Below are 18,947 nucleotides of genomic sequence, written 5' to 3'. Positions count from 1 at the left end.
TCTTCTTGTCCAGACCCGCCGCCAGGACTATCTTCGGACTTATGCCAGCTAAAGAGCTGGCATTGGTCCGAGGAGACCCTTTGGGGACCAGCAGTCTATGGAGAGGTAAATAAAAAATATTTTTACTTACCTCTCTGGACTGTCTGCTGTCTGTACAACTCACAACATACAGCAAATACTCTGTCAGCTTTATGTGACTCTGCCAGCTCTGGTCTGGCGGGAAATAGGATTAGGCTATTAACAGCCTAAACTTTAGGGTTTCTTGAAGCTCTTCCTAAACACCCTGGCCACCTGATATCTTATTTTTTTTTACTTCTGTGCTAAATGCTTGGCTCTTCTTGGATTTCTGTAATAACACATCAGAGAGAGATAAATTTATTTAGCAGTTAACATTTCCATATTTCCCACTATGGACATGCTAGCCATCTAAAACCTCACCCTGTAAGCTTAGGAAGCCAAGAAGTAAGGATTGCTTGTGCCTTAAATTGGCTAGATCCAACTTTACAAGGCCATGTCCATAAACAGGTGTGATGTCCCTGGGATCCCCTGGAGGTTTGTTACCCTGCCATTCCAGGGAGTAAATTAAGAGGACTTGGATTGATGTCTGGTTGCTTCAACTTTACCTCTGGGATTAATTCCACCCTAAAATATTCCAATGAATTGCTAGCTGTCACCACCCACTGAGTTAAAGAGCAGTAGGGCTTTTGTGTGTTAAGGGAAAAAGATCTAACTATGGTACCAGATTACAACTCTGCTGGCTTCCAGTCTCTAACCACCCAACTCCTCTAGAAGATTAGTGTACTTCCCATTCCAGTAAGTTGACTAGGAGGACCAAAGCAATAACATTGTTAGGATTAGATTAGTCAGAATTAGTCAGATCTGGACACATGTTTAATTAACTCAAATATCAGCTTAATTAAGTATACCACCAAAGAAATAAGCAGAGAAAATGCTGGTTGAATTTCATTGCCAGCTTTTACCAGTCTCTTTGGCCACAGTCCTCACCTGAAAATATGGAAGCAAAGCTGAATCCAGGAGCATCGCTGTCCTCTTCCCACGTTCCCACTGTGGGAACGTCTCTTTAGGGGCGGAGTAGGCCATTCACCTGCCCTCTGATCCAAGGAACCACCCATTGACATCACGTGCCTTATCTGGATTGGACTTCAGTTTATTGGCTCTCATTCAGCCTAGAGCCTGTCTTACAGCCCAAACCAACCTAATTTCCCATGCGGCAATGCAGCTGCTCCAGCACGCTGCATCCCAGGTGGGCTTTTGGCTGCTGGAGGTCTCCTGGGGGTAAGAGGGCATTTGTTCCCTTGTCCCAGGGTAAACACATGCCAGTCTTTTGGGTATACTCAGACCTGTTCCAGCTCTATAGCTGGCGCAAGTTCTCGAGGACCCAGATTGGGGGATCAAAGCCAGGAAGGGGAATAGGATATTGGTACGCACCACTGCCACCAATAATGACTTCTTCCTGGCCCCAAGCTGCTCAATTCCCTGCCTGCATCTCCTCCCTGTTCCTCCCCCTTCCACCCTGTTCTGCCACACCTCCCTCCCACCCTCTGTGCTAATTTACCAGTGCCAGTGGGTATACTGATATGTTGGTTGGTAGACTTGGCCACTCACTGCAGTGCCCAGGTTGCACTGAAAGGCTTGTCACATTTTGCAAGAGCCTTAAATGGCCTTATGCCACTGGAATGAGCTTTCTGGTGGCATAAGACCCAAATAGGATTCGGCTGTTAGGCTCAAACTACCTGTTCAAACACCTTGGCTGGTAGTTATCTAATTCAGTAGGATCCAGGGAGGACTCCTTCAGGAGAGGGTAGACCAACACAATCCTGGCAGGCACCACATCCTCCCCCAAAGATGAATTTATTATTCTCCTCGCCCACTGAACCAGGCACCCTAAAGTTAGAACCCACTAGCCACAATGGGCAAGGTTCCAGAAGGCATGCAGATGGCCTCATGATTCCAAGAAGTCTGTCCACATCCACAAGCTGTATCATTTGAAAAGAATCCATAACAACAGAACATGCAGATACAGAGGGAACATCTAATGGATCTGTCAATGTACGGTCCAAGTTGTGATGATACAAACAATTTTATTGGCAGAATGCCATTTTGGTAATGTGTTGCTTAAATCACTGAGGAGTGAATTTGGGGGGAATCTCACACAAAAAAAATTCCATGGTTTTATAAAAGAGTGCTAGACAGGTAAAACCCACATACTGTATAAGGGAATAGACACTCAGCAATTTTTCCCTCATAAGAAGCATTCAGCCACCTGAAATCTGAAATGATACATTCCAGACAGTTTTACTCTTATCAGAGGCAAGATTAGGCCTTTGTGAAACTGAGCCTAAAGAATAGGGGAGTAATTTGACACTGAAATACTATACAACAATCCTGTCTCCAAAAATGAACTTCTAACCCAATCTAATCAGTTAATGCTTTTATACTGTCATAAAGCATTAACACAGAGACTAGGAATACTCACACTGGAACTTAATGCAGCAGAGGACCAAACTTTGGACCAAAGATTTGGCAGTCAGGCAGAGGGATCCAACCCCTGGACTTTGCCAGTAGTGTCAGTAGTGCTGGTCCAGCAGGTGAAATGCCCACAGTGAGTAACAACTTTGAGTTTGTTTTATTAAACAAGTTTTCTGCAGAAGGTTATACCCCTTTGGCAGTATTGGTTGACTGCGGGGGTAGAATAAGCCAAAAGGATGAGTTTCTTTTCCAGATGTCTCTTTTGGGAGAGAATGTTCCAAGGAGGTTGTGAAGATAGTTTGCTGGCTGAGCATAAAGACATGCAGGAGTTCATAAGTATACTGGAGGTAAATCACTATGGAGATTGGTAAAAAAAAAATCTTCCTTGGCCTGTTTTTGTCCTAGAAGCACCAGCCTTTCTCAGATGAACACTGTGCTCCGAGAACAGCTGGACCAGATGAAATCCTCGAAACAGAGACTAGCAGGGGAGCTAGAAAGGGCTGCTGCTGAAGTGCACAGACTGAAGAGTGAACTAGAACAGGAGTCCCAGTGGCACAAAGGCAGGGAGGTAAATCCTATTGCTTAGCTTCTGAAACTTCTTGCAGCATCATGGCGAGAGAGAACCATATATGTTATGCTTTGACCATTGCAGCGCATCACAGCACAGTGCATGGAATAAGTTTCTGGGCAGATTTCTTTTTTGTGATTGGTTCCTTGAGGTCAGTTGTTCATAGGAGCAGTATTCTCAGGGACCTAAGAATTCCATGAATGTCAATGATCCTTGCTCCATCTCTTGCCCCTTCCCTGAATTAGCTCAATCTGGAGAACACTTTTTTATTCTCTAGATCCAGATAGAAAGGGAATTGTTCTTAGTGCAGTTAATTCCAGATTCAGTTCTGGCTAGGAACTCTCCCATTTTCTTTTTGCCCTTTCCATGGCTGGTGTAGTTGGAAAAGAGGCAACAGGAGTAATGGATTTGGTTCTCTCCTTGGGACATAACTAATTTTCCAGGCTTCCCTAATTTGCTGAGGTGTCACTGTCTTTTGTACGCTATTATCTTTTCATATTCTGTTCTTCCTTCCCTATGTGCTTGTCTATTTAGATTGCAGAGTTGTGGTGGGTTTTTAAACTACTGGGAAGTTTAAAAACCAAATCCCCTCATCTCTCCAATCATGCCCCTGAACTGTCCAGATTTTAAGGTTCTGGAAAACTGCCATTTGTTTGAGAATGATGATAGTAAGAGGACCAAAGGGAGGCCCCAGTGGGACATTCAGTCCCATCCCACAGCTCATTCATTCCTGTAGTATACTGGCAAGACTCTGCCCTTCATACGAACAGCTAGACAGGTAATCAGTAAAATATATCTTTAAAAAAGTTTATTCATAAGCAAAATGCAGTATAGAGATGGGGAGAAAGAGAGAGTCTTGGGGTAGAATGCAGGCAGTTGTAAGGTCAAAAAGGCAAACGTGCAAAGTAATAAACTTTGACATATCTAGCTACATGTCCAACTTACTTGAGGCACATTCCTCCTCATGATCATTTACATCTCAACAAAGGAAGGGGGTTGCTTCACCCATAGCAAAAGTGGGCCTCAGCTGTACTCAGTGTTTACCCTGGGAGAGCTAAGCAAAGTGCAGCCAACTGCAGCATATAGCTCTAGGTTAAAAAGTTTGGTCCAGAAAGATCTTGGGGGGTCTGATTGGCTGACTCAAACAAGGACCCTCCCCAGATCACCTATTAGACTCTCCCCTTTATCGGTGTCAGGTGATATTCCTGACCAGTGTTTAATGTGAGGAGCATGTCTTGTCCTTTGTGTGCAACCCTGCCAGTAGCTGGGGAATATGTATTGCTGTTTGACCTACAGAGAAAACATAGGTCAGAATGGAAGTTTTTGCAGACTGTCAGAGCCAGCCAGCTTGCTGTTGTGGAGACTTAGGGCTTTATGTTAGGTGCGCAGGTACCTCATTCACCACAAGGGTTATCATTAATTTTGTACCATGTCTTGAATTCAGACAGTTAAGTAATAATACTAATTAATTAGAATAATTTTATCAATATATCTGCCTTCCTGGTATGACCTCCACCAGTAGTAGTTATCAGGGATACTTTCTGTGTTGTGCTGTTTCTTGATATACAGACAGGGAGGCAGTTTCCAGACTGCATCAGAATTACATCCTGAATTGCTAGTTCTACAAGTTCAGTTCTTTGGGAAATACTAGCCTATATTCTCTATATAGCCTGCTGCAGTTCCATGGCCCTAGTCCCTCTTTGGCCTCTTGCTTTGCTTCCCTACTTTTTCCTCCCCATTAAAAAAAAATCAGACTATGCTGCCTGGAAAATGAATGTTGGCATGAATTCTGTATTTGGGGTTTATTATGCAGTGCAAATCCACTTTATATTTGACTGATTTTTTAAAAATAATAATTTATGGCAGCTCACTGAATTCAGAGTTTCTAGTCAGAAAATGCAGAGTGTGTTTTGGTACAATGAATAAGGACTTCTTATTACAGAAAATGCACAGCTCAACTCTGAAGAATTTATTTATAAGAGTGAAGGACCTGAAGCAGAGTTCAGAGGTAGTGACCCAAATCAAGAACTTTGTTGGGGGGTGTTTATACATGCATTGAATCCAGTTACTGTAATCTTGCTCCACCACTAACTGCCTGAGGCCTCTCCCACTCTTTACTTTCAAAAGGGATATGTACATGTATTGAGGTAAAGAGAGCCAAGAGTGGGCATCTGATGGTGAAAGAGGAGGCAGGTACCTATAGTAGTATGAGAGCTAGTGTAGCATAGTGATTCACAGCCCAATCCTATGGACCTGCAGTACAGCCAGAACTAATGTTCTGGCAGTGCAGCGTGCTTTTTGGTGGTCACAAAATGCAACCCACTATTCTGAACAGCTGGGCCACAAACAGTCAGTGGCAGTGGCCAAGTAACAGCAACCTTCCTGGAGCCCTTAGTGCTGGTAAGGCAGTGGTGGGAGCTGCCAGAGATTGGGTGGATCTGGAGGCAGTGGTGCACATTGGAGCTTATCCCCTCTTTTCAAAAACTCCCCACTCCTTTTCTCTCCTTAGACATAGGCTAACAAACTAGGTGGTGTGTGTTTAAAGAGACCCATTGGCAATTAATTGGGCAGCCTATCAGGAGGTGTGCAAAATGTTTTCACTTGCCTGTTGCAGGCTGTTCGCCTGCCCCCCACTATAGGGTATAGCACACACCATTTTGATGCAGCTGCATTTGGCAGAGGATAGGACTGGGGTGTAAGAAACTGAGCTGGACACCATGACTACCTTACTTTTAATTTTGCCTCTGCCATGAACTCACTCAGTAGTCTTAGCTAAGCCACTCCATCGCAACCTAAGGACAATATCAAGGTAATAAATGTGAAGTGCTTTCCATCCTCAGAAAATGGGAAGTAGGGAAATTGACAAAGTTGAAGAGGGATAGTTTCTTAGTCTACTTTGAAAACATGAGAGGAGAGGAATCATAAAACAGCATTTGGAGAAGTAGGAAATTCACATAGGAACAATTCTGCTTCTACCATTTTACTTCTCCATCCAGGCAGCCATTATACCAAATACTCCTCTGATCTGTCTGTACAGTTTATGACTTTGTCCTTTGCATATTTCACTCTCAGTTAAATTGATAGCTATGACCCTACTGCATATGGTCAACCTCAGCATTCTTTCTTCTGTCTGAAATAGCCTGATTTAGCTTATTATCATCTGCGCTGTTGGAAAGCCAATGCCACATTGATGTTCCTGGCCACCAGAATCAGGAATCTTCTAGCACTCAGAAAACCTTGGCTAGGTTGACCTTGACTCTGGTATTTCAAAGATAACTGTTCTTAATCCTCACAATATCTTGCCTGTTCATGCCTGCTGTAAACAAGCTGTATACCAAAATATGTAAGGCTTGGCCTTTCTCCATCATTTTTATTGTTGGGTCAACATGGCCTATTAATGTTAAGTGAGAGCTGTTACAGTGGAGTCAGTTGTCCTTCTTGGCTCCCTATTCAGTTGGCATCGGTTCATTAATCTTAGGAGTTTAAGCCCACTAACCTTGAATGCTAGAATAGTCTACTAAACATTTTTGTAGAGTTTGCCCTCCTGCCCCCTCCCTCCTGGCCTGTGTGATAAGACTTCCTTCTTATAGACAATTTCTTCCTTAATATGCTCTGTCTTGATTTGGAGGCTATTTCTAGCATCCAGAACAAAAATAAAGATCTTGGCTGTTCTGATTCTGTACAAACTGTTGACATGTTTAAATAATAATTTGGCCTACTTATGCTTCTATCTTCAGTGTCATATTTGCCACTACTGTAGTATTTCAACACATTACTAGCCAGCTATAGTACTGCCCCAGTTAATGTTACTGTTGAATTACCCTTCTGAGACCACCAAGGCGTTACTGGAACTTTTCCAGTATTTTGAAAGGGCTCCTCTGTGAGAACGGAGCCTAGATCCAATAGGAAAGCTTGAGCACTCCAGCTCTAAACAGTAAAGTTTGTTACCTTATTTGTTTATTTTTGGGACTGCGTAAGAATAATCTATATGTATGGATTTACAAGCACTGAGACATGCTCATTTATGCAACAGAATATTAGCTCATGTGTATTTTGGCCAAGTTCGGAGCTTAGAACTCTATTTGCTCAGCCAGAGTTGATGCCAACCTTACTACAACGTTGGTGTGCTCCCTGGGGCATTTGGTGGGCCGCTGTGACATACAGGAAGCTGGACTAGATGGGCCTATGGCCTGATCCAGTGGGGCTGTTCTTATGTTCTTATGAGACAAAGCATTTTCCTGAGTCCCTGGTTTGTACTTTGGCTTAACAGTTTTGTTGTGAGTTTGGGGGATAGTGTAGTACCGCAAATTGGATTAAAAGTGAGCCTTATTGGAAACTGAAGGTTAGTAACTTGTTATATTTATTCATGGCATAGTCCTATGGTGCCACATGTCACCAATGAGCCATAAAGCACGTTGCAACGGTGCACCAGTTAGTAGTACTGGCAGGATGGCCTGCACTGTCCCATCAGCACCAGCTCAGGCAGCAGCCCGTGGTAGACACTGGTGAGTTCCACACTGGGCAGCACAGGGGTGAGGAAAGGGTGGGAGGAGGGCAGGAAAGGGTGTAACCGGTGGAAGCATTATGGGCAAGTCAGGCAGCTATAGATTAGTGGAACAGTCTGTAATCCTTCCACTCACCTGTGCCGATGGCACCAATGCTACATCGCCAGTGCTTCACTTGTATCTTGCCACTCACGTGGAATCGTGAACCAACTTTGGAAGATGACTTTAGAACAGGGGTGTCCAAACTTTTTGGCAGGGGGGCTACATCATCTCTCTGACACTGTGTTGGGGGGCTGGGGAAAAAAGAATTAATTTAAATTTCAAATTTGAATAAATTTACATAAATTTACATAAATTAATATCTTGGAGATGGAACTTATATGAATGAAAGAAGGTCTTGCAATAGCACAAGGCCTATTAAAGGCCTTGCACAGAGCAAGGTTGGCCTTTCCTTCACTGCTGCTGCTGCATCACAGACATGAAACAGCAAGCAGTGGAGGGAGTCTTCATCCCACAGCTCAAGCGAGAGGTCAGTTGCCCTCATGATGAGAGCAGTTGAGTTGGTACACTGTGGGGTCCAGCAAGTCTCCAGAGGACCAGAGGCTCATTGGATACTGGGGGCTCTCTGAGGGCCAGATTGGGGGTCCCCAAGGGCACAAGTGGCCCCCGGGCCAGGGTTTGGGCATCCCTGCTTTAGAACAATAAGTGTGGCAAATGTGCAGGATTCTCTTGGGAGCTTCCTATCAATAAAATTTTAAAGTGCTGGAATGTGCAATGTGCCAGTCATATTCTTGCAACTGTTCTTTGTTTCCTCCAGAGCTACAGTTCATATTTAAGTAATGAGCACAGTGGGATCCTGATGCTATGGCGTCAAGCAGCCACTCTCCGTGGAAATTTTGCAGAGCTCCGCACAACAGTGGACAGGTACGGAGCCCTGGTTGCTTTGCAGAAAATGTCCCAGGAGATTATTATTCAGTCTAAAATCCTTGCAGTACTGCTGTCGCCCATGTTGCTAGATCCTGATTTTTAGAAAGTCACTGGTGCCATCAGCTCAAGAACAAACAAACAAAAAAACCCTGTTGGATGTATAGAAGGTTCTTCTGGCCTAACCCAAATAGAATCCATCCCCTCTATAAACGAGAACACAACTGTAACTGGCCATGTCAAAGGTGAAATGCTGTTTCAAGTGGAGCAAGGTTGGAATCAGAATTCAGAAGCCCCTAATTTCTCTGTGACAATTCATGCTTGATATTTTGCAGACTTGGGAGTCAAGTCTGTTTTCTGTATGCATAGGGAAACATGTTTTGTGAATTGGTACAGATGTGCCCCCATATCTGTGCGGGTTCTGTTCCAGAACTCTCCACAGTTAAGTGAAAACAGAAGTGAATTCTCTATGAAATCTGAAGTGATGTTTTTAATGCTTTATAAGGCATTGGGAGGCCCGGGAAAGCGGAATGGAGAAATGGAAAGTTGCGGGGTATTTTTTTTTTCACTGTTGGACTCAGAGGTCCCCTCACCTCTGGAGGTGCGCATGGGGGGACCCAGACCCAATCTATGGATAAGTGAATCTGCTTATATGGGATCTGTGGATACTGGGCCCCCTGTATTGCACAAACATCATGAGATCCCATAAATTAGGCCTCATAAAATGTTATCTTGCTCCAGATTTCACAGATCTGTCAGCTAGTGGGCTCATGTGCTCCCAATTCAGGCAACATAGTTGTCTCTACCTAGACAAACCATAGGTCCATCTTAGCTCAATATTATCTAACTGAGATTGACCCTGGAACCTTCTGCCTCTAAAACATGTGCTATTGCCTTGAGATTCAGCCTCATCCTCAGGTTATAGCTTCTTTGACATTTGCTCATTATGCAGATGTAGGAATGACTTCTGTGTCTGCAAGACAGGCTGTTACTATAATAGAAGTACTCTGTAGCCTACCCTGCTGCTCACATTGTATTATAAATGGATGGCACCGTGGGTGATTTCAAACAGAGAAATGACAGGTAGGAGTCGAGTGCTTACTCCTCTGGCCACTTTTTCTTATGAACTCTTTCCTGTGACATTTTTCTTCTGGATAGGTTTATTTCCAGTTATTTCTAGCTGGGGGAGAAACAGTTGAGGGCAAGAGAGGGCGATAAGAGCTCAGCACGCCCTGCTTCTTTGCCATGTTTCTGCCTAAAATCCCCACCACTTCTGTCACCACTACTTTATAGCTATATGGCACAACCTATCATCTAAGACCTGAAATGACTGCTTCATGTTTAGTTCAGCCCCAAGGGCTATATCACATGTGATAATTTTCCTACAAAGATATACTGTAGTACCAATGCAGGAAAAAGCATGTATATGTGTACGAGTAAGACACCTGCATTCATGACACATGATGGTTTGTATACAGTATGAACCCTTTTTCCAACATGAAATAACCGCCATGTGAGAAAATGCATGTGAACTGAAGCGGCTGTCTACACTGAAGGGAAGGGAAGAAGGCTCCAAATGTGAAAAACAAATAAATAACATTTTTCCATCAGGTTGGACTGGAATCCCTATTCACTTCATTAATGAAACATTTATATCCCACCTTTCAGTCTTTCATGCATCCTTCCCAAGTGGCTCACAAACATCAATTTAAACAATATGCAGGCCATAAAACAATAAAATTAAACAAACAGCCAAACTAAAACCCAGAAGCCAGATGTTAAAATCACAGAAATGTGAGAAAGAAGTCAAAGCGAGCCAAAGGTACTACAAAACAAAAAATAAAAGTGTTGGCAACACCCCAAAATGCCAATAAAGAAAGGGAATCTTTGGGCCTCCTCTCAATCACTACACACATGGTGGTATTATGCTGGTAGTACCAGATGCAGTACCAAGCCTATGAAAAGAGTGGTACAGTTGGACGGCTAATAGCAAGACGGTCTCAAGCAATTCTTAGCTGGCAGCAAAGTTGCCATATTATTTTTGGCATACACAGCATGATCTCACATCCAGCTCAGATGTTCTTATGCAGAGGCTATTGCAGAGGCAGTGCTCCACATTTGGTGGATGGGGAGGGGGGAACATAATATTTGAAAATGGCTAACCACAATGTTGACATCAACAGATGTGTGGAGAGTCTCAGTGCCAGTGCCTGCTGCCACCAGGAAGGCTTTGATTAATAACCATATGATTTTCATAGGGTTATATTTCCATGAGACACATGCCACAAAGAAATCTGATGACAAGGGCCTCTCCTTTTTTTTTTTTTTTTTTTTGCATCATTATGATTTGGATCGGTGCATCCCAAACAGGGACCCACCGTTTAAAAACAACAATCTATCTCAAGCCATTAGACAAAAAAAGAGATCTAGAAAGTAATACTGTTTTATTTGTTAGTAACAATTAATAAATTATTAATAATTGGGGTCCTGTGTTCCTGAGGCTGCTAGAGACCTTACATTTAGTAGGTGTGTGTAGACCAGTGCTTCTCAAACCGTGGGTCGGGACCCACTAGGTGGGTCGCAAGCCAATTTCAGGTAGGTCCCCATTCATTTCAATATTTTATTTTTAATATATTAGACAATGCTACCATGGTATGTGACTGCATTTGGGAAATGTTACAGATCTGTACTTTTAACAAGCTACTATATATATTATTTTAACAATGATAGTAAATGGGACTTACTCCTGGGTAAGTGTGGGTAGGGTTGCCACCTAGGATTGTTAAAAATTGTCCTACCTGATGATGTCACTTGCGGTCATGACATCACTTCTGGTGGGCCCTGACAGATTCTCATTTTAAAAAGTGGGTCCTGGTGCTAAATGTGTGAGAATCACTGGTGTAGACATTTGCTAGACTCTCCCTAGGAATGGAATTCAAGGACTGTTTTCCCCAAACCTTTCAGTCATTCCAGGGTACCAAAAAAACTGGAGAGTAAGATGTGCAGTTAGGGACTTCCAGGCCAGACAAAAGGCTGGAAGTGGGTTAACATGTGATCTATGGCATGCCAATTACTAGAGAAAATCAGAAAATGTGACATTTTAATTTGGGGCATGAAGATTACTTCCTACCACAGGCTATAATTCCAGCTAACAATTTTCTTCTGTAAACTGGGCATGGGTGCTTACAAAGTTTTGTTTTTTTTAAGTTTTAAAAAACATTTGCATCCCACCAAAGATTGGCCTGTCACCCACTGGTGGGTCCCGACCCACAATTTGGGAGGCACTGATTTAGATAAATAAGCATTGATGGATAATAATAAAATTTCTTTGGGGTGGTCTTTTTCTGTGGCTAAACTGCATGTTGTTTTGTACAATATCAAAATGTTTTAAATACACAATATTTGAAAATGTATCAGCCTATTTGAGATACAACTTTACGGAATTTTAAGGGGAGAACAGACAAGATAAAAATGTTATTTACTATTTTATGTAACATTCCCCCCCCCCCGCACCCAAAAAAATGCAGTGCATAGGCCTCCTACCTTCCTGCAAATGAATTGCTGGCATTCCGGTAGTACAGAGATGTGAGCTGATGATGTGAGTAGCATTTGGATTTAACTCTGTCCTTACCAGAGGTCTTGCTGAGGCTGGGACTGACATGGCAAGGGCTGCCCGCCGTCTCCAGACTGCCTGCCTCAATTTGGATTCCAACCTGCGCCTCTCTGAGAGCAGCTCTGCTTGTTTATTGGAGAAGCAGCTTCGGGAGAAGGTCCGGGAGATGATGCAGCTGCAGAGTCGCTGGGATGGAGAAAAAGCCGAGCTGAACTCCAGGTGAGAGTTTCATATTAGTATTAAAGGTCATTATGGCTTAAAGGTCTGTACATTCCGGAACTGCAAAGACTCACACTGTCTAACTCTAACAAAGAATCTGACTGCCTAACTCTGTGGATTCCAGTGTAATCAATAATGTCATAGCAGACAGGCAATGAACGATAATAGTAGTTTGAAAGAGGGGGACCATGAGCATATATTTACTAGTGCCATGTATGCTCGCCCCGTTTTGCTTGTGGTAAACAGGTTTTTGTATTGCTTCAAAATTTGCAAAACCTTTTTGACAAGAGAAAGCAACTGGATGTGGGCAGATCTGATGCCTGAGGTGGCATGCCAAATGCTACGCCCCCTTACCTGATGATGTGCCAGCCTCTGCCTATTCCACTCTCCAGTGTTCTAGCTCAGCATACTCCTCCTCTCCCTTCTCTCTGTCCTCCTCTTCCTTTTCCATCCTGGAATTGGAAGGAGGAACAGTGGAATCAAGTAGGCAGAGTTGGGTGCCCTCCACCAATATGCTGTCCTGAGTTGACCTCACAGTCACATGAGGTGACTGTCCTGAGGTGGCCAGTCTTAGGTGTGAGAAATATGTGTGCCCCCCCCCCCACGGAAAGGGAAGCCTCTCTCCAGTTGTTTTTTTAAGGGCCCAATCCTATCCCTACCAGCCCATAGCACACAACACTGCTGGTGGATCACAAATCCACCACCATAAGGCCCTGATGTGATCTGTCTCTTGGGATCACATTTCCCCTCTGCAGTGATCCCAAGCAATGGAAGTTCATTATTCATTGCTTCAGACTGCAATCCCATATGCACTTACCCAGGAGCAAGTCCCATTGAAATAAATGGAACTTTCTCCTGAGTAGAATTGCATAGGATTGCACTCCCAGCCTATTGTTCTTCTTCCTGATTAGTCTACTTGTCTGCTTTTGTGTTTTCCAGGATTACAGAGCTGACCACCTTAGGTGATAAACTTAAAGAACAGAACACAAAGAAAGAGAAGACCATCTCCACCTTAAAAATGGACATTCAGAAATTGGTACACCTATCCACAAACCCCTCTTTGTGTCACTCTCAAACACCCATACCCTGACCAACACATCCAAATAAAGATGCACACCCACTTTCAGACAAACTTGTTCAGGTTACCACACACATACGCATACACAAACCTCCTCTCCTACTTTCCCTGACCTTTCCTCATGTTTGTTTCTGAGAAACTGCTTATCTTTGAACAGGAGGCCAGTAAGACTGGAGATCTAGAGGAGCTGAAGGACCTGAAAGAGGAAATTGAATCTTTGCAATACAGCTTGAGCAACATCAAACAGGTGTGTGAAATTTCATCTATAGTATAATCTAGTTAAGGAAGGGTCCAGAAGGTCCATCCACTTACATGATGACTATGAGTTACTGTATGTCATTTGATGGTAGATATCTAATGCATCACTAATGGTGTTTGGGATACATTTCACCAGAAGCTTTTTATACAAGCCCCAATGAAACCAATGGGAGCTGCATAAGAATGCAACTGTTGTCTGATTAAAGTAAAGCAAATAAATAAGGGTAAGCCAGCCCTGTTTCACCAAATGAATTTTATTTGTAGCCTGCCTGCAATACCCCATCCCCCAAAATCAGTAAGATTTTCAGCCCTACTCAGTGCCTAGTTCAATTTAAGTTTAAACCATATCACTGTCAGGATCCACCAGGCTTTACAAGTCTAAAAAATAAAAAAAAATTCACCTTACCAGTTCAAGCCTCTGTTTTATTCTTTCTATTGGGGGAGGGCTGCCTTCTGGAGCATTTGTTGAGCTCCGGTTCCATCAGATCAGGACCATTCTGGTGGCCTCACGTTCCCCTTTACCTGGCCTGACCAGAGCTAAGGCATGTTTGCTTGCTTGTGAGTAAACACCTACTCATGAGTAAACACTTAGTTTCACTTTCCATAGGGCTCAATACATTTGTCACCTTCTCAGGTGTTTTGGGGGGGCTGTCTTCATTGGACTGGGACCATTCTGGTGTTGTTGGATTCCTCTCAGCATGCCTTTTCTGATGGGCTAAGGCAAGTTTTCCTACTTGTGAGTAAGCACACGATAGGGCTGTTTCATTTTCCATATCTCCGTGCATTTTTATTTTCCAGTTTTTTGGCCTTAACTTTTGGTAGAAAGTCAAAGGAGATATTTCACTCTGGTTTTTTCATTGCATTCGGCTGTAAATTCCACATCCAATGGTATTTGACATGATGGTATTATTCCTAAAAACTGCGATATTACTGCGTGACTCCTCCAGTATGCCTGTGCGCACCACCCAGGTTGGCCTGCACCCCTCTATCGACGTCACTGCTGCTGCAACTCCCATTTGGGGGCTATTGTGGGAGTATTCCAGGTAGATTGTGCCCCATTGTTATAGTATCATCCATTTGTGCGAGTGCCTAGGAGCCCTCAGGTTTATCTGCAGGACCACTTACTTGCAAGTTTATAGAGTTTCACTTGATGATAGCCAATGCTAAATGACAGAAATTTTCAAATTAAAAAAATATGGTAATGTACTTTACAATTACGTATCCCATATGGGATATGTGTATCCCATATCAAAAAGGTTCTCCCCATGTCTTTGGGGGATAGATTTCATCTACTCTTTCTCCAACATGTGTATGGGAGGGCATTTATCAGCATGTAATCAAGTGAGCTCAGGGAAGGGAGTGGGGCCCTCTCTCTATTCAGGGAGTTTTAGTGTACCATGAGGCATTTAACCACAAATTGTTACAATCACAGTGTGAGATCCCAGCTTTTCAATGCATGGGCAAATAGCTTCCCAGAAGCAGATTTGTTGGAATGCATCTTTTGTCAGAGGATGTACATGAAATATACGCTGCTCCACATATCCATGAGGGAACCCACAACTCTTGTGCTGCTCTTTCTTGGCAGATGGGACTTTCCACTTGAGTAACATGCCTTTGGCAACAGAAGGATGGCCCAGAATTGGGACAGAGCTGAGATCCAAACAGCTGTCCTCTTGAATGCAATGCATGGGATCCCCAAGTGCTGATCAGAGATCCTAACTGGGCTGATAAGTGTTAGTCAAGATGCAAACATGGGAAAAAAGCAGCCAATTGCCAAAATACAGCTTTAAGGGACTGCTTTTCCATGTTTTACTTCATTGCAACTGTAGAAAGCTATACCATAGAGAGCAATCATTTGAAAACATTGAAAAGTATGACAGCAAAATTACCAAATTACACTACTTTTAACATTGCACTACCCCAATTTTCAACATTAAATTATAAATAACCTGCTGTTCTGAGAGATGTCTTACTTGTCTTCTTTGGTAAGGGCCAATCTACACATTCTGAGAAAGAGAATTTGGCCCCAAATCTGGAATAAAACCTGGAACCCCTTCCTTACCCCACTTCCAGGCTGGAGTACACCCAAAAGTCTGGGGTTCTCTCAGCATGGAAGAGGAACAATCCAGAGGGGCATTTGACCAGGCCACCCCCAAACTCCTTAGCACCCAAACCCTGGATAGCATTAGCCCTATGCGACTCTTAGGGTTGAAGGGAGATAGCTCTATATCCTTGTCAAATGGACCAGGCAAGACTAGTAAAAATAACAGTTTGTTGAAACAAACAGGCAAAAATAAAAAAAGAATGCAATACAAGCGAATGGACAAAAAAAAAAGTACTTGCAATTAGACAAAACAGAGACAGAGGCAAACTGGAAACCCGATAAACCATTGCCACTCATTTAGTTGCAGTTCTTTTTGTTCACCTTCAGGGGCCAGAGGAGTGGTCAGCAATGTACAGGTAACCTTCATCAGAGTTGGCACAGAAAATGTGGCCCCATTCAAACTAGCCAGCTCCTTTTATGGACATCTGGCTCTGGATTATATTGTTCTGATTGTTCTAATTCAAAGACAAGAAACCTGATGCTCAGCCCCATGGCCTTCCCCTTGGCTGTTGTCAGGTGGTTGAACTTTTCAGTGAACAAGAAGGTAACACATTCAGCAGCATGCCAGCTGCTCCCTGCTTGTGCCTTTGTTTTACCTAGCCAGGCCCCAGACTCTTTGGCATTCCAAACACACATTCTAGCTAAACTGGTCTTTCAGCCATATGGGTTATAGAAGACCAGGTGAAAATGCTGCCCAAGCTGACTCATTCTAGCAAGCACCATGACAGCAACTGTTACCCTGCACATGCCCAATCTTGTCTGATCTTGGAAGCTAAGCAGGGTCAGGCCTGGTTAGTAGTTGGATGGGAGACCGCCTGGGAATACCGGGTGCTGTAGGCTTATACCATAGTCTTTTGAGACTGAAGGTTGCCAACCATGCTACACACAAATACAGGTGTTTTTTCTCCTAATATGTTAAAGTGTCCCCATTTCACCGCAGGGATCTTCAGAATAGTGCCTCAATTATGTATCCCAACTGTGCTGTCTCAAGAGAAAGGAAAAAAGGCTTTCATTGGCTGCCCATTGAATAATTTTTCCTCCTGGTAAAAGCATAGACAAGCATGTGATCAGAGCTGGAACCAAGGTGGTGGCAAATTTCCAAAGACCCCTTGCCTAACCATGGTGTTATTCTCCTCCTCACCATTTTGCAACCACCACCACTATTTAAACAATAAGCACAAAAAACTTTGGGCCCAATTACCTGTTTCTGTAATGTATAATTTGGCACTAAAGCTTAATAAAAAAGAGGGGTTAAAACTCAACAATTTGTTGAGTTTACTTGTGCACTGATGTCACTAGGGTTTGTGTCACCTGGTATGGGAGGCTAGTATGTCACTCCCGTTATGGACCTCCTCCCATGCAGTGGATGGGGCAACTCCCTGGGCAGTGAGCATAGTGATGCACCATCACCCCACCCCACTGGTTTTTTGGCTATAACTGTTGATAGAATAAAGATTTAGACGTGGTTTGTTTCATTGCATTCTGCATGTAATTTCACATTAAAGTATATATAACATGGTATTATTTGAAAATACCAAGGTTTAAAAAATATTGGCCAGTAGTAGTGTTAAACCCCACCCCACCCACCCCCCGTGCATGTCCCCCTTTGGGACCCGCACTCTCAGCTCCCCCTGTAGCAACACCACTGTACCTGTGGCTCAGCTATGTTTCACTTCCTCTCTACTCTCTTCCTAGCTAGCTCTGGCTGAATCCAAGAGCCCAGGACTCATCTCCATTGAAAGTACCAAAGCTACATCAGAGGCAGACACCATATGGCAGACGTCTCCTCTGCGGTCCAGCTCTCCCCACCACCAGCGATCAACAATGTCCCGGATGCACTCTCCATCACTGCAAAATACGACACTTAAAGCAGTGCAGGCTGCTATCCAGAAATCACAACAGCATGAGCAGGTCAAATACCTCGATTCGAATCTATGCTGTATTCATGGTTAAAATGTCCATCATTCAATATTCAAAATATTCATAAAACTGTACATATCTTAGACTACTGAAAAGACAGGCTATGTATAGGTGTTAAGATTTGGGGTTGTGTTGGCTACAGTGAATGGCTCTGTCACAATTATTTTGCCTAATGATTCAATGATTCGACAAACGAAATTAAATGTTCCTAATTGGCCCTGATATTTGGAATGTGACACACATAAAAGTTTGGAGAGAAGGACAGAGAGAAACATTGTTGGACCAGGTGCAGTTTTAGATTTGAAGACAAACACTGAAAGGTGTGAGTTGGTGGAAGGTGAAGCTCCTGGAGGTTTAAACTCTCTCTTTCTCATTTATCTCCCACCTTCACCAGATTTGCTGCCAGCCACAGGAGTTTCTATTTGTTTTCAATATGTTCTATTTATGTATTTGTAAGTGCAAGATTCAGAGGTAACTTTCAGCCCAATTCTACCTAACTCCCCCAGCGCCAATGCAGCCATACCAACGGGACATGCTCTGCATCCTGCAGGGGAATTTTGGGTCCCAGAGGCCTCCTTGAGGTAAGATAACATTTGTTCCCTTGCCCCAGGGCAAGCCTCTGCTACCCCAATGCACCAGCTATTTTGCTGGTGCAAGTCCAAGTGGACCCAGGTGGATAGATCACGGCCAGGAAGAGGGAATAGGACATAGGCAGCACCATTGTCATCAATACTGTCCCCTCCTCAGCCTTAACACGCACTCCACCCAAAATCCATGAAAAAATAAAACCGTTTTCGCTCACCTCTACTTATAAGAAACAGTCCCTGGAACATCTAAGGAAACAAAGCAACCTGCATATTCTTTTTGTAATATAGTTTGTTTTGTTGGTTCAAATTAATATTGTGCTGCACAGTCACCCCATTCCTATGCTTTACCAAGTTACCAGGAGAAAGGTTTTTACTATGTAGTGGCAGTGGTAGAAAATGGAGGGGTTTCTCTCCCTCATTGCTATTAAAAAGGAAAGCCCTTACATGGTTCGGATTTGTAAATAACTGTGGGTGCAATCCTATTCTGCGCTGGAACAGGCAAGCCAAGATGCTTGCGCTGTATCCAGTGCAGGATAGTGGCCATAAGCGGCTCAGCCAGAGACAAGGGGAAACTTTTTCCCTTACCCCTGGGTAAGGGCCACTGGCTCCTATGGGTATCCTCGGACACCTTTTCTTGAGGTGGCGCAAGTCAGAGAAGAGCAGAGCGGCTTGAAGCCACTC

At 43.5% G+C, this 18,947-nt stretch overlaps 1 protein-coding gene and 1 pseudogene across 1 annotated transcript in view; both read left to right on the top strand.

Annotated features, from left to right (window-relative positions):
* CROCC2 (ciliary rootlet coiled-coil, rootletin family member 2) overlaps positions 1-18,947 on the top strand; it is a 105,613-nt gene that overhangs the window by 23,122 nt on the left and 63,544 nt on the right. The window contains exons 7-12 of the mRNA XM_066621670.1: positions 2,896-3,058; positions 8,381-8,487; positions 12,122-12,319; positions 13,259-13,355; positions 13,555-13,644; positions 17,455-17,670. Coding sequence (XP_066477767.1) covers positions 2,896-3,058; positions 8,381-8,487; positions 12,122-12,319; positions 13,259-13,355; positions 13,555-13,644; positions 17,455-17,670 — 871 coding nt within the window. The remainder of the gene's footprint in view (positions 1-2,895; positions 3,059-8,380; positions 8,488-12,121; positions 12,320-13,258; positions 13,356-13,554; positions 13,645-17,454; positions 17,671-18,947) is intronic.
* LOC136646502 (5S ribosomal RNA) lies at positions 16,483-16,599 on the top strand (annotated as a pseudogene).

The sequence above is a fragment of the Tiliqua scincoides genome, chromosome 3 (genome assembly GCF_035046505.1).
Source record: "Tiliqua scincoides isolate rTilSci1 chromosome 3, rTilSci1.hap2, whole genome shotgun sequence".
NCBI classification, from domain to species: domain Eukaryota; kingdom Metazoa; phylum Chordata; class Lepidosauria; order Squamata; family Scincidae; genus Tiliqua; species Tiliqua scincoides.
The sequence above is the reverse complement of the archived record's forward strand: the minus strand, read 5'-3'. Positions and strand labels throughout refer to the sequence as shown.